At 43.8% G+C, this 16,409-nt stretch overlaps 1 protein-coding gene and 1 long non-coding RNA gene across 16 annotated transcripts in view; one reads left to right on the top strand and one right to left on the bottom strand.

The window, feature by feature from the left end:
• Nucleotides 1-16,409, top strand: part of emid1 (EMI domain containing 1) — a 418,946-nt gene that overhangs the window by 285,452 nt on the left and 117,085 nt on the right. For all 14 annotated transcript variants that reach the window (XM_085961512.1, XM_085961514.1, XM_085961504.1 and 11 more), the window contains 2 exons: nucleotides 4,862-4,923; nucleotides 7,729-7,873. In XM_085961512.1, coding sequence (XP_085817638.1) covers nucleotides 4,862-4,923; nucleotides 7,729-7,873 — 207 coding nt within the window. The remainder of the gene's footprint in view (nucleotides 1-4,861; nucleotides 4,924-7,728; nucleotides 7,874-16,409) is intronic.
• LOC147104302 (uncharacterized) overlaps nucleotides 1-16,409 on the bottom strand; it is a 174,263-nt gene that overhangs the window by 95,074 nt on the left and 62,780 nt on the right. The gene's annotated exons all lie outside the window — the stretch shown is intronic.

Below are 16,409 nucleotides of genomic sequence, written 5' to 3'. Positions count from 1 at the left end.
TCAATGCCCTTGGTTATGGCGGAGACAATTGGTCAGGGCTTCTCTTCTGGAAGTGCATCTGTGTGGCTGTTGAGTGCAGTTGGGATCAGGCACAGTTTTGATGGCTGTATAGTTGAATAGCCTGTCAACACTCCTCTACTTGCATATGAAGAGCAACCACTTGGGAATTAGCAAAAGGTGCCTGACAGCCAAGGAACTATACCCCAGCAAGGAGTCAATGTCTTCAGGGCAGGGGAGGAATGAAAAAAGCCAAATTGCACTGTACGGAGTGAGCAACAGGCAGTAGGGCAAGGTGCAGAAGAGAACTACAGCTAATCAGAGGAAAGATCTGTTGCCAGTTTATACTGGCAAGTTTTCACATGTATCTGATTCAGTACCAGCATGAGTCCTGCCTTTGAGGGGGGTCTCATTAATGCCACTTTTGATTCAGAACTCGGAAATTGGGTTTACAGTGACAAATCGAGGTCAAGCTGAATCCAACCTCTGCCACCAAAAACATGCTGAAAGTGATTTTTCCATTGGCATCTATGGAGTTCTTGAACTAGAGAAGTGTTTGTTTGTGATAGGTAGAAAGAAAATTGAGGGATAAGGAATTTGCAATTCTGAAATGTACTGTGCAATGTCTGAGCTTAGGAAGGTTCAAATTTTCATCCCCGCTTTGTGCAACATTAGCTGAGCTTCGCCAAGGTTGAGAGCGGATCTACAGTTGGTCAGTATGGACAGGATCAGGCTTGCCCGTGGAAGTTGGCAGATTTTTTTTTTGCACTATTAGCCATTTTGTCTCATGACAATCGTATAAAATAGCTTAGATGTTATTAGAAAAGAGGGATATTGAAGAGACAGCTTTCTGATCATTTTAACATTCATCCTACAGAGGCCAACAAAGCACACCTAGATTTTTAAAGGGGGCAGGATATGTGCGCGCAAGCCCCAAAGTGGGCGGCACACCCAGAAAGCTCGGGGACGTGAAGTCCCTGCCGATCTTAACGGCAGTGCCTCATTTAAATAAAAGCTCCCAGAGTATCGCCCGACACCCGGCCAGAGTCATTACCTGGCCGGCGAGTGGGAGCGGAAATTTAGCGGCAGGGGGCTGCAGCCAAGGACCCGTGGGAACGTCCCTGGCAGTCAATGGGAGGAGGGATCTCAAAGATGATAGGAGATCGGGAGGGAGAATGGGGCTGGGGATTCCAAGGTGATCGGAGATTGAAGGGATGTCGGGGCTGGGGAGGCCCAAGGACTCCTGGCCCACAAGGAGCTCTTAACTTTGGCCTCTTCTGGCCAGTCAGTGCCTCTCGCTATGGTTCTGCTGCTGGGCTGCAGACACTGCAGGAACCCCCCCCCCCCCGATTTCAGGTTAATATTGCGTTGCAGCGCTGATGATGTTTTGCCTGTTAAGTAGGCCCCCACCAGCCTTTAGAGGGAGCATCATCGATTACATGATCTGCCGTCATAAAAATCACAGCGGCCAGGAACGCGGTGGGTTGTAGCCGGGAGGTAGAATTTTCAAATTTTAACTCCTTCCACACACCATGCCCGCTGGGCAAGGGGGGTTAAAATCTCGGCCCTTGTCTCTATAAGTTAGTTGCTACAGTATCATTTTTCAAAAGCTAATATTCAATTCCATAACCTCCTGAATGACAATCTAGAGTTAGGTTTGCCAACTCTGGTTGGATGTATTCCAGGACATGACTTCGCTCCCCACGTTCCCGCCATTGGTCACGGACACATCCAGCTACAGGGTGAACCACCTTTCCACGTCAGTTGGAAACCAAGCAGAATCTTCGGTGCCTGATTGAATTGGGCTGTCAGTCAAACTGCTTTACCTACCCCCCCCCCCCATCTCCAATATTTTTATAACCAACAAATGAAAGCGTTCAAAGAAAATGGAAAAAAAACCTTTTTTTAATGCCCCTTTTGCAACAGTGTTCTGGAGATTAATCTTTAATTCCTGGAGACTCCAGGCCAATCCTGGAGGGTTGACAACCCTACCTAGAGACGAATTTAGTAATCACAGAAGTGGAACATTTGCAAAAGATAGAATATTTCAAAGCAATGAACAACATTGGACCAGAAAGTGCTCATGAGTTATGGAGCATTGAAAGCATCCATTTCAGAAAGCAGAGATCAAGTGGATTCAAAGAAAGGAAGAAAGATTTGCATTTATATAGTGCCTTTCACGACCTCAGGACGTCTCGAAACGCTTTACAGCCAATTAAGTACTTTTTGAAGTGTAGTCACTGTTGTAATGTAGGAAATGCGGCAGCTAATTTGCGCACAGCAAGCTCCCACAAACAGCAATGTAATAATGATCAGATAATCTGTTTAACTGGAATAACATCAGGTGGGGTCCCCAGATAGCATCCACTTCACAGGACAAAGGTTTCTGTTTTATCAGCTCCGTAGAGAATAATTGAGGTTGAATTTACTGTTTTTATTCCCCCAAGTGTGTCTCTCTCCTTTCAAGTGAATCCCACATGAGGTCAGATCAGTAGCTTAAGGCAATGGGTAGTTTACTGTTTATTAAAAGGTAGTGAACCAGTTGAGTCTCAAGCTTGCTTGTTTCTGAAACTGAATTTATTTAGTTATCTACATTTTATCGGTCCTTAGCCAAGCTGAGGCAATGTGTAAAAACAAGCAACACCCAGAGCGCCACTGTTAATTTTAGAAATGATCATTGATCATACTCTGAAAGCACCTGGTTAGTGTGAATCAATCATTAATAAGGTAACTCGGGGACTGTGTGCATCCAAAGTGTTAATCTTGCATTACAAGACAGACCAATGTTGAGGCTATTACTGGAGTATAGCACGTGATTTTGGCCACACTTCTTTGAAAAGGATTTAGAGGCATTAGAAAGGGTTCTGAGAAGAATGATCAGGATGATTCCAGGCACTTAGGAATTTATGGCTCAAGCAACTAACGTATTCCTGGAGGACAGAAAACTCCTGGCGAACATGATACAGGTCTTTAAAATCATGAAAGCTATAGACAAGGTTAAAACGAGCAAACTATTTAACTTGAACACTGAGCGTAGGGCTAGAGGACACGCATGCAAATTTTAGGAGCCTCAAGCAATGTAAGAGGATACATGTGGAGCAAACTCGCAGAGAAAGTCGTTGATTCAGGGTCAATTGACATCTTTAAAAGGGAGTTGGAGCAGTAGATGTGTTGAGATGGGGGTTGAGCATCATAGAAATATTACTCATACTGCTTGATCTTTTTCAAAAGAAGGAGGGCAAGGAACCTTAGCATTCTTTAAAATTGGTGATCGACAGTGGTTTGAAAGGAAAGTTCATGGTCAAATAATCATGCACACACTCTAGATGGAGTGGGCTTAATAGGCTGACTAGCTTTTTCCTCCCTCTGGATTTTCTTATGTTCTTGTACTGTTATGAATTGCGTCAGATGATCCCCATTGATCCTTGGGATGTGGGTGATGCTGGCAAGGCCACATTTATTGCCCAGCCCTATTGCAGTTGATTGGCTTGTTAGGCCACTCCAGAGGGCATTTAAGAGTCAACCATGCAGTGTGGGACTGATGTCATGGATCAACCAGACCAGACAGGGGTGACGGGTTCCTTTTTTGTCTGAAGGATATTAAGTGAACAATGTTGGATTTTGTACAACAATGTGGCAGTTTTCACGATGATTTATTTTTTGGGCGCCTCATGAATTATTGGCGTAATATTAATAATATTTGCAAAGGAACTACTGCCCAGAGTCTCTCCGTCATCTCTCTTCCCTACCTCCAGCCTAGGGGAAGATGCACGGGAGTAACCTGCAGGAAGTGATCTGTTGAAGGAGAAACTTCAAGTAAAGATTAATGGAACCAAATCTATTTATAGTGCATTCTAATATAGTGAAAATAATCCAGTATCCCACTGCACATATAACCGAATGGAATAACATTCCTATAATAGTGAAGCTACGATAAATTTGCAGTGAATCTCAAGTACTAATCTTGCATGTTTTATTCCACATGGATTAGGAGAGTGAAAATCAGTGGAAACTTGTGCTTCCAGTCATAAAGTGCGTAATTGCTGTGGACTGACCGAAGCTCTTCATTATATACTTTTCTCCAATAAGCTGCAGGAAGTGGTTAATGTGCTCTTTAAATCAGTGTTTAAAATGCATCAATTTTAAGTTGACTGGACTGTTTACTGTAACTGTACTTGAACTTGCTGCTGCTTCCTCTGTTTCAACTAAACTGTTGGCTGATCACACCCGGTTGGCTCCTGTTACAGGGAAATGTCGTGGAAAATCGCTTGTTTGTTTGTATGGCGGGTGATAAGATTTTGCAGTCAGATCCTAGTTTACATGCCTGATTAGAGAGAAAATAAAATCAGCCTATCTTGCTCTGTGAATGCATAACTTCTACTATAATAACATTATTACACTTTGCTTTTGTGTTATAAATCATGAAGCAATTAATATCTAGGTTTTTTGGGTTCCTTCTTAGCTGAAGTAGTGGACTTAAGTAAAACTCTAGGCTCAGTTGGCAAGTGCGCTTCATGGAGTGGAAGTTATACAGAACAGAACAGGCATAACATGGTTTGATCCCTGGTCTGTGTTGTTAGCACAAGTAGTTACGATCTTCAGTAATATGTGCTTCACTTTTCACAATGATCAGTGATCACAAAATAAGATACCCATGACTTTGCATTCGAGTTGCAGTTTTGAGGTGGGTTTTCAAATGGAATTTAAAATGAGAAAGGGGGAAAATTCAGGACACATTTCATTATTACATAGCAAATCACAGCTTGTATCCTATTTTCTCAGAATAACCCACTTCCTATGTTTACTTCTTCCTTATTTAAAAAAAAAACACTTGAAATTCTGACACAAAGCTTTTCTTTTACAGATTGTTTGAACTGCAGTAAAATTTCCCAGCTGACAGACCGTTTGGGTACACTGGAGTCTAAGGTACATTAGGCTGATTCTGATTGAAATGTGGTGTCCTAACTGAATTCTAGGATGTTTTATTTTACATAGAATATACAGCACAGAAACAGGCCGAAACGGGCCATTCAGCCCAACTAGTCTGCTGGTGTTTATACTCCACACGAGTCTCTTCCCATTCCATCTGCCTCATCTCAGTCTTTCAGCATATCTTTCTATTCCCTTTTCTCTCACCTACTCGTCTAGTTTGCTCTTGAAAACATCTAAGCTATTTGACTCAACCACTTCCTGTGGTACCAAGTTCCACATTCTAACCACTCTGAGCAAAGAAGTTTCTCTTTATTTCCCTATTGGATTTACTAGTAACTACCTTGGCCCGAAATTTGTGGTCAGCGGTGAAGCAGCAGCATTGAAGAATCTCATCGAAGAATTTTCACAGACAGCAAACCAGGAAATAAAAGGCACTGATTCAATTCACTTTTTAAAAATTTTACAGAGAGCAAAATAAAGATTGGTATGTACACATGGGGTTAAGGTAGAAGCTGAAATATCATAAAACAAACTTTAAATTTTTTTTACATTTTTTTATTATTTTAAAAATCTAGTAATTTTCTATCATAAGGAGAAATTTGACATTCCACAAAAATAAAATTTGTTTTTCAGGGCCAAAGCGGTTGTTCAGCAGTCAATATGCCGTTAAAACCCCAGTTACTCCTATTCCAACAAGGTTTAACTTTTAATGGGGTGTTTAACAGCGTAAATAGATCAGAAAAGCTTAGGTTTTAGTCAGTTTGGTTGATTTCACTGATTGCCAGCTATGGGGAGTTCCACAGCGCAGCCTATGTCAGAGCAGTGAATGATTGACTGCAACTTCAGGATATCGTGTTTATCTGCGCATGTGCTAAATCCTGAAGTTACAGTCATTTTCGGAGGGGTAATGTCGGCGAACTGACCAGGATCTTATCCAAGTTTAACCTAACTTCACTATTGTTGAATTCTATACCGCTAGAAATAAATCCCAGTGCTTTGTTAGCATTTTTAATTGCCTTACTGACCTGCCATGCTGCTTTTAATGATTTTATTCTGTTCTGATCAAATTTGAATTCTGTCAACAGAGAAAGGAGAAATCTAGATCCTGTTGAACAATGTAAAACAAAATAACTTTTGGCAAAATAATTAAATAGCTTGAGACAATAATGCAATATGTAAATTATTAGCACTGCCAGCTGGTTGTGACATAGCAGTAAACAACAATGAAGATTTTTGACATGGTGAAATGATTATAAAATTCCTTCTGAAAATCTGCTCAGTGGAAAAATGCAGAAACAGATCTTTTCTGTGTAGAATCCTGCTTGTTTCACGTGTGAATGGTTTGGAATACTTTACGCAGGTGTTAGATGTTCTTTCAAATGAGTTTTGAAACTTGCTTAAGAAAAGCCTGAGGTAATTTTTTGCATTAATTGCTTCATTTTTTAACTGCAGAGGATCCAGGCGAGAACTCCCCTGCTTCTTGTTGTAGGCACAGTACAGGTCACGGTCAATGACCATTAAGACACCAAGGGTCATCAAGGAAGTAGACAACCTTCCCACCTTTTATTCATTCAAAAATTTGATCTAGAGAAATACTACTGCTAATTGTGGGTTGTGACTGGATTTAGATGATAAAGTTATGTCCCTAATTCTACTATCGATCACTTTTGATCTGCAAAGGACAGTTTGGTCCAGTTCAGTTCAAGTTGGCCTCCAATCAAAGTGTGGACTCTAATAGAATGACACAATTGTATGTTTGATCATTGTTTTCTAGATGTTCCCTGATTATTTTTTAAACACCAAAATCTTGTAGGAATCTATACTATATTAAATAATCATTTTCTTCAATTTATAAAGAAGTTATATACTTATGCTGAGGCTAGATCACTAATCCACTTTCCTGTATTTTCTTCCATATAAAAAAAGTTCACTTTCTCTTTCTCTAGTCCAGCAAAGATGAGACCGTATTCTCCCTGGGCTAAGGAAAGAAAAAGTCAGCCAGGTTTCTTGCTCTTTATTCTGACCTCATGACAATGTGCGTGCACGTAGATGGAAAGTGAGGGCAGGAATGAGCTCAGCTGTGATGTCCCACCAGTGGTCACAGACAATACCCTGACAAACACCAGTTGTTCTCAACATATGAAGAATAACTCTTTGGATGGGGTATTGAAGAGCTGCCCAATCCTGTCTTTGCCGAGACATGTTTTAGTGTGACAGCCAAGCAGGTAAATTAAAGAAAATCTGTATTTGCAGATTGATAAAGCTCAAGGTGTCAGAAGTAATGGGGGAGGGGATAGAACAATAAACTTTACACAGGGTGGTTAGAATTTGGAATTCCCTGCCATGAATAATTTATGAAGCAGAGTCCATCAATTATTTTGAAAGGGATTTGGACAGTAGCTTGAAAAAGATGAATGTTAAGAAATGTCTAGGAAATGAGGAGGAGAGTGGGATTAGACTACAAGGCTCACGTGGAGAAAAATACCGGTGCAAACATGTTGCAGCCTGTTACTGTGGCTCATCTTGGATTAATTTTTCATTTCACATTTTTACTCCATGTAAGTCAACAGTAAGTGATTCGAACCGGATTTGCTGTGTCTCAATCTTCGCTCCTTGATCAAAAGATTAATGATCTACCTATCCGTATGTTAGAAGCCCTGACGTTTCGTCTGATCCTGGTTCACTTTTTAAAACCTTCCCCATGGTAGGAATTTTACAACCCGTACTTGCAAACACAGTGCTTGTGTGCACAAAAGTCACCAAAAGAAAAACCTTGACCGCTTTGTCCTTGCACTACAGGTGGCTTTGCTGGCAGCTGCCGAGCCGGTCAGCTCGCTGTTAACAAACCGTGGACACCTGACGGCTAAAGGAGCAACTGAAGATACGTTTAAACTCCGAGGCGCCCCAGCTGCACGAGGCATTCCTGGAGCTCAGGGACCTAAAGGTCAGTCATAACAAAACACATCCATATTTTCTTTTAAAAAGAAAACAACATATATTTTGTGGACTTGATTTCCCACATGCTTCATTCAGATGAACTGTTTTGAGGGCAGTAATTTATTGGACAAAGCTCTCGCAGTCATACTTTGCACAATCTGATTCAGTGAGAGAAAAATTTTGTCTTTGAGAATAATCTTTGGTTTATTAATACAAATTTTTGCTTTCGCTAAGAAATTACATAGCAATGAAATATTTGAGCTGCATTCTTGATGACCAGCTTATTTTAAACCATCCAATTTATGGACCATCTTTGGGGAAGTCACCATTCTAAACTATTTTTATCCCTTACCCCTGTTCATACTGTTCTTTGAAAATTGGAATGCCACACTTTTGCCACATTTTTGTCATACTGGGTACCCTACTTCAGAAAGAATGTCCAGGCAACGGAGAGGGTGCAGAAGAAATTCACCAAGATGCTCTAGTTATGAGGAGAGGCAAAAGTAACATGGGTCTTTTCATTAGAACAGAGAAGGATAAAAGGGCATTTGAGGGAAGGCATTCAAAATTATGTACAAAGAGTTTTGATAAGGTAAATATGGTAAAACATTGGTAAAAATATTGGTTGCTGAGTCAGTAACCGGGGCCATATTTAAGATCATCAACAAAAGACCAAAGGGAGAGAATTAGGAGATGTATTGTACACAGAGGGTTCTTAGGACTACCCTACTCTAAAGAGAGTACAAAAAAGTAGAGAAATTATGCTGAACCTGTATAAAGTGCTGGTTAGGCCACAACTGGAGTATTGCATCCAGTTCTGGTCACCACACTTTAGGAAGGATGTGAAGGCCCTTGAGGGGGTGCAGTGGAGATTTACCAGAATGGTTCCAGGGATGGGGGATCTTAGCTACAAGGACAGGTTGGAGAAGCTGGATTTGTTTTCATTAGAGCAAAGGAGGTTGAGGGGTGATTTGATAGAGCTGTACAAGATTATGATGGGTTTGGATAGGCTAGACGGGGAAAGGCTGTTCCCACTAGTTGATGGTACAAGGATTAGGGGACACAGATTTAAGGTTTTGGGCAAGAGATACAGGGGGGACGTGAGGGAAAACTCTTTTACGCAGCGAGTGGTGATGACCTGGAATTCACTGCTGACGGAAGTAGTGGAAGCGGAGACACTCAATGTTTTCAAAGGGAGACTGGATAGGCACTGGAGGGAAATAAACTTGCAGGGCTACGGGGATAGAGCGGGGGAATGGGACTGACTGCATTGTTCTACAGAGAGCTGGCACGGACTCGATGGGCCGAATGGCCTCCTTCTGTGCCTCTGTGACGTTTGTGTTCCTTTTTCTTGAGCTCTAACCCCGTGAATTAAAGGAGGACAGCTGAGGATGCATTTCTAGTTGTGTCATGTTGCCTTGTCTTTTGATTTTCGGGTCAAGTAGTTAAGGCTTGTCTGCAACTTGCAATATTGTTGGTGCTCCTTAGTGTCATGCTGCAACTACATTTTTGAAAAATTCAGACTGTGTTATCTTTTGATTTTGCTATGAAAAATCAAGTTACAGCAATTCATATTGTAGCAAAAATGTTACAGTAATCGGTATGTAGAAAACCCAAACCTGTTCTGATTAGCATTGCAGTCCAGGTCGTGTCATCATAAACGTAGAAAATACCCTGTAGGATGTTTCATTCAAACAACCAATGTATCACATACTTTATTGGAGCACATATCTCAGAATCCTATAGGGCAAAAAGCAATTCTCTTTTTTTTTTTAAAGCTATATGTTTTGTCAGGTCTAGTAGGACCCAACTGAATGAATGGAAAATATTAAGATTTTTAGTTCAAAAATTATGCAAGCACCTAAATAGCAAGAACACCACCAAATATTCTTATTTTACACTGGTTTTCTTTTCAGCAAAGAAGATCGAGGTAATAAACATAAAGTTGAGTCTGCTTTTGCTTTGCTTGTAGAAGTTTGCCAACTCCAGACAGGAGATACCTACAGCACAGTATTCTACATTTTAATGAAAGCACAGCGCAGTTCCTTAATTTGACATAAATTTTAAATCATTTTTATTGTCGCTTTCACAAAAACTGATAGAAACATAGGATAGGAGCAGGAGTAGGCCTTTCAGCCCCTCGAGCCTGCTCCGCCATTCAATGCGATCATGGCTGATCATCCAAATTCAGTACCCTGTCCCTGCTTTCTCCCCATATCCCTTGATCCCCTTAGCTTTAAGAAATATATCCAACTCCTTCTTGAATATATTTAATGAATTGGCCTCAACTGTCTTCTGTGGTAGAGAATTCCACAGGTTCACCACTCTCTGGGTGAAGAAATTCCTCCTCATCTCAGTCCTAAATGACTTGCCCTGATCGGGTTGATCTTATCTTGTGAACCAGTCTGATTAATGCACCAACTGAAACATTTGCCCCAGTAGATTTATGTCTTGCTTTGGTTTAATGGATGCTTTTATGCTACATTTTAAAAATTTGTTGCTCGCTTTACTTATTTGCCAGGAGTCACTAAAGTAGAACCCACTAGATAATTCAGATTTGTGTCTCCAAACCACGCAGTCAGAATCAAAAGTCCAACCATCTAATTGGACTTTTTGAATCTTAAAGATGCTCTGTTGGCAGAAAAGCTCGTAGCGAGCATCTACAAAGTACAAAGTTGCCTCCAACATTTTTCCAGGAATCCTGTTTTAGGCAGTCACACAGATGATTAGACTTAAATTTATTTAGGTAGTTATAAAACTTTTAAGAACATAAGAAATAGTAGCAGGAGTAGGCCATTCGGCCCTTCGAGCCTGCTCCACCATTCAATGAAATCATGGCTGATCTTCTGCCTCAACTCCATTCACTGGCCTTATCGCCATATCCCTTGATGCCTTTACTCGTCAGAAAGCTATCGACTTCTGTTTTGAATATACCCAATGACTGAGCCTCCACAGCTCTCTGGGGTAGAGAATTCCAAAGATGCACCACCCTCTGTGTGAAGAAATTCCTTCTCATCTCAGTCCTGAATGGCCTACCCTTTATCCTGAGGCTGTGGCCCCTGGTTCTAGACTCCCCAGCCAAGGGAAACATTCTCCCAGCATCCACCCTATCAAGCCCTGTAATAATTTTGTATGCTTCAATGAGATTCCCTCTCATTCTTCTGAATTCAAGAGAATACAGGCCTAGTTTACTCAATCTCTTCTCATACGACATAAGGCTAGATGATTTCAAAATTTTCTTTGGGCAAAAATGATAACAAAGTTTGTTCTAGTGGGCCATCTCTGGGAATATAGTGATTTATAATATATGTATGAATTTTCAATGGATAAGTCCTTATAATTAGAGGAGACCTAATCTCCATAGAATCATTTATGAAGATTACATCATATCACATTCTAATTACTGGGGCTATTTGTCCATTTAAAACCTTTTTGAAGAGCATCAGGTTCAAATTGCATTCCACACAATAGCTAAATCTGCTCTTGCATTGCCACTTATCCATTTGGGACTTGGCGAGGATACATCAGTTTCACACTACCTTTGAGTTCTGCCCTAAATTCTGCTGGAAGTGAGGGAGGGTGCAAGATGTGCCCACCCTAGCTACGGCACAGCTGTGCAAATGATGGGTTTAGACCAGGATGACACCCTGGCCAACATTTATCCCTCAACCAACATCACTAAAACAAAAAAAAACAGATTATCTGGTCATTTATCTCATTTCTGTTTGGAGGACCTTGCTGTGTGAAGAGTGACAGCCGTACGTGACTACACTTCAAAGGTGCTTCATTGGCTGTGAAGCTATTTGGGAGATCCTGAGTTTGTGAAAGGCGCTATATAAATGCAAGCTCTTATAAGAACTAAATTGTAATATTTACACTCCATGATCTACTGATCTAATTTATGCTACAAAAAAACAGGCCTATATTGCTGACTACATTCCCTGCACAGATTGAGCTTTCTGCAGGCTGCAAGACTTTCCAGCAAACTCTCCATCCAGTGTCACCTCATTGGAAGAACCTCTCTCACCATTGACAGATTGCTTCTGTCAACTCTACTTGACCTGCCATCTATTCCATCAGCATCGGTGCCATTTATACTGTTTCACCCTGGTCCTCAGAGTCTCACCACAATGAGCCTCAACACCAGCAGCACCAACAACACCACCAACAACCTTCTCCTCAATACCCTGATGCACCCATATGGCTGCCACATGCTTCGCCAGGCTGGCAACACCCCATAGTCACACCATAAAGCATCCCTACAAAGACCAATCCATTCCTTTCACAGTCACCACCATTGCTGGAGGTAACAGTATGTCTGACCATTCACTCCAACTAACAGCCACTTCCAAAGATGCACACAAATTTGTCCAAGACCGGAAGGTTTTGAAAAGAAAGAAATTTATGGTTCACATTAAATCTGAAACTTCACATTAACATTGAATAAAACACCCAAGTGGCTACCCTTGTGAATCTACTTGCATGGCATCTTTCTCTTACGTGTGCTTCTACGTGGGGCTACCCCTGTGGCTTCAGCAGAGGTAGAGGCAGCCTGCTCACTTCCCTACTGCGACTGCTTAGACACTTTTTGGCGGTCGTTCTCTGGGTTTTGGAGCCTGTGATAGCCCCGCCAAAGTCTGCTCCTCCTGTGACTGTGCAGGGGCAGACTCGGCCATCGCTGTCCGGGGAGGCATCTGGGGCTCTGACTGAAGGGGTGGCAATGGGTGGCAATGGGGGGGAAGTGTGAGCGCTTTGAGAGGAGCCCCACTTCCATGTCCCCTCTCACCATCATCCCTCTCATGGGCCACCCGCACTTCACTACTAACAAGGAGCAGGAGAGCACCTTTCTACACATCAGTGGGGCCGTGAGGACTTGAGTCTACACTGACATCCCTCATAGAGATGAGGTCTATGAGCCTCTGCCATCTATTCTCCAGAGATAGCCATCTATCCTCCAGAGATAGCCATCTGTCCTCCAGAGATAGCCATCTGTCCTCCAGAGATAGCCATCTGTCCTCCAGAGATAGCCATCTGTCCTCCAGAGATAGCCATCTATCCTCCAGAGACAGCCATCTATTCTGCATAGAGACCATGTGTTCCTCTGGGTGGCGCATTAGCTGCTCCATGTAGGTGGCCATCCTATCCACGGAAGAGCCTGCAGTTGCCATCGCCTGCAACACGGTGGTGCTCATGTTGGAGAGGGACTCCTCCATTCTCTGGATGGTGATCATATTGGAGACGGATTCGTCCATTCTCTGAACACTGGCAGTGATTGCGCTCACAAAACCTGTCAGAGCCCCCTGCACTTGTTCCTGCAGCTCCAGGATCGCCCTCTTTCTGGATGGCCCCCAAGGCTCAGTGTCTGCTTGTAGCTGAGCAGAGCTGGGAGAGTCCTGCGCCTTCCAGCGAGGAGTCTCCACTGCTGTCCCTCGCCACATCTGCTGTTGCTCCATTGTGATTTGTGGCACACCAGGTGACAACACTACTCCACCTCGTGTGGGACCCACTGAGGTGTGCGTATCTGCGCTGGTGCTGGGTGCGCTTCTGTCTGGTGACGGTGCGCCCTCAGAAGCTGGAGTCCTCTCTAAGGGGTCGTCTTCCTCTTGCTCCTGGACAGTGGTGGTTGATGGACCTGTGAAAGAGTGAAGAGATGAGTTAGATGTTATATGTAGATTGGGTACTGATACCATTCAGCCTTCGGTCGCCTGAGGAAGAGTGTGTTTGAAGACCAGGACCTCAAACCCGGCACTAAGCTCATGGTCTACAGAGCAGCAGTGATACCCGCCCTGCTGTATGCCTCAAAGACATGGACCATGTACAGCAGGCACCTCAAAGCACTGGAGAGGTACCACCAACGCTGCCTCTGCAAGATCCTGCAAATCCATTGGCAGGATAGGCGCACCAACGTCCGTGTTCTCGCTCAGGCCAACATCCCCAGCATCGAAGCTTTGACCACGCTCAATCAGCTCCGATGGACGGGTTGCATCGTCCACTTGCCTGATACGAGACTCCCAAAACAAGCGATCTACTCGGAGCTCCGACACGGCAAGAGAGCCCCAGGTGGGCAGAGGAAATGCTTCAAGGACACCCTCAAAGCCTCCTTGAAAAAGTGCAACACCCCCACTGACACCTGGGAACCCCTGGCCCAAGACCGCACAAAGTGGAGGAGAAGCATCCGGGAAGGCACCGAACACCTCGAGTCTCTTCGCCGGGAGCAAGCGGAAGCCAAGCGCAAGGAGCGCACGTCAACCCAAGCACCCCACCCCACCCGCCCCTTCAACCACCGTCTGCCCCACCTGTGACAGAGTCTGTAGGTCCCGCATTGGACTCTTCAGTCACCTGAGAACTCATTTTTAACGTGGAAGCAAGTCATCCTCGGTCCCGAGGGACTCCCCAAGTAGTAGTAGTAGAAGATACCATATTGCATATGATGACCTTTCAATGGCTGCTGACATCAGTCCCCATATGAGTGACTCGTATGCCATGTAGCTGTATGATATGTAATTCTGTCACCAGGTTGCTGAGATGTCCCTCTCTCTGTCTCCTACCTCCAGGTGCTCGGTGACTCGTGCCAGCACTAATGCAGCCTCCTCTGCTGTGGTTAGGGTGGTCATTGATGCCGTTCCACCGCCAGTTCTCTCCCTCAACCTCTTATTGTGGGCTCTTTTCCTGCAAGGAGGGAAAGCAGAGAAGGTTGAGTGAGACTGATGGAATGAGTGTAAGGAATGGATAGGTTACATCGGTAACTGAGTGACTATGATGGAGTGGGCTGGCAATTCCAAGTGGCCTCCTTGTGTGTTATTAGTTGGTATGATTATACTAGGATGAGGGCGAGTGTGAGGGGTGGCTAGTAAGATGGGAATGTGATAATGTAGATAGAGGGGGGGATGGGTGGAGGTGCAAGGTATGCTGGTGTGAGTAAGGATGTGCAGGAGAAGGGTTGGGAAGGCAGAGTGATGGGGATGTGATGAGAGGCACTGCAGGATGAAGGCGAGTGTGAATTTTGGACTCACCTTTCCTGATCTAACAAGATCGTTGAAGTGTTTGCGGCACTGCACCCAGGTCCTCCTGACAACATCCCTGCTATTCACCTCCTCTGCTATTTGGAGCCAGGCTCCTTTGCTCTTCCTCCCATCAGCAGGGAAGAGGACCACCCTGCGAGCTCTGACTCCCTCCACAAGCTTTTGGAGGGAGTCATCAGAGAACCTGGGTGGAGCCCTCTGCCTCTGTGCAGTCATGTCTGGTGGTGCGTGCAGCAGCAGAATAGTGAAGTGCACTGACTGCACACAGCTAGATGAGCCTTCAAATGCAATGTGGCCATGGCTCCTTTAAATATCACGGCTGAAAACACGTCATCAATGACGTCACCAGACCCACACCTTTTAATTGGGCCGGGCAATGCGCAGGGCGGGCTTAATAGGCCCCATTAATGTAAAGTCGTTCTGTGGAGCAGGATGGAGCCAGCAGTGGGCTCGCGACCCGCCATGGCGACTGCCCGCACCAGACCCACCCAGGTAAAGAAAATTCTGGCCGTTGTCTTTGATGTAAAAAGACTACTGAGCACTTGGTTTGAGTATAAAACAAGGCTTTAATCAACTGTTTCAAAACCATGAGATTTCTAGTTACAATCACTAGTTCCTGGTTACAGAAACATCCTGAGCAAGCTGGGCCCACACCCGAGTATTTATACTCCTTGGACGGCGCCACCAGCTGGCCGCCCAGTGTTACTTCATGAGTCATGATAAGATTCATGACAGTCTTTTCATGCCAGGACCTCTGATCATCATTTGACAGTGCATCAGCCAGAGACTGGCATCTCCTAAGCCTACATTTAGATGCATCATGCTCCACCTTCAATACCTCATCATTCCTTGTGAGCTGTGAGTCACCCTATGTCAATTACTCATCTCGGCTATCTGTATCGAGCTAACCTTTCTGGGCTGGTTAGTGCAGTGACAGGGTTCATGATGGAGTAGGCCAGTTTCTGTTGGCAGTGCTAGATGCTGAAGGTTCTAACATTGGTTCCTCTTCTCTCTGCAGCATTTGTCCATGGAGTTATGAAGAATGAGAAATGAAATGAGTGTTCTGGTTTCCACTTTTTCTTTCTTTCCTGTTTGGCTCATGCAAAGGTTTCTTCAGAGTTTGAGCCTCGAAAATAGAAACCATTTCTGTTCTCTGACCATTAGCACATAGTCAGCACAAACCATCTGTGGGTGCAGGCCGTGCCACATCTCCATCGTCTACAACATCTGCCGAGCATGTTTCCAAGATTTGCTTTGCCTCCTCTTCCTGCCTGTGCTCCTTAGGAATTGTGCACAATTGTTTCCTGCATAACAAAAGAATGCTTGCTATTATCAGCCACAGACTTTTGAATTTGACAACTAATTGAGAATTTTCATCACTTCGCTTGTGGAATTCCCATGGAAGTAGTGAGGCTTCAGCGACTCCCACATGCATTGCAAAATGCTGTATTCATTTGATTGAATCACTGCAGATCATTTAGTGCACAGGGTGATACCCTTAGATTTGCGAACGCACTTTTA

The sequence above is a fragment of the Somniosus microcephalus genome, chromosome 19 (assembly GCF_052327205.1).
Source record: "Somniosus microcephalus isolate GS21.2 chromosome 19, FLI_Smic_1.0, whole genome shotgun sequence".
NCBI classification, from domain to species: domain Eukaryota; kingdom Metazoa; phylum Chordata; class Chondrichthyes; order Squaliformes; family Somniosidae; genus Somniosus; species Somniosus microcephalus.
Note: the sequence above shows the minus strand (reverse complement) of the source record. Positions and strands in the feature narration are given on the sequence as shown.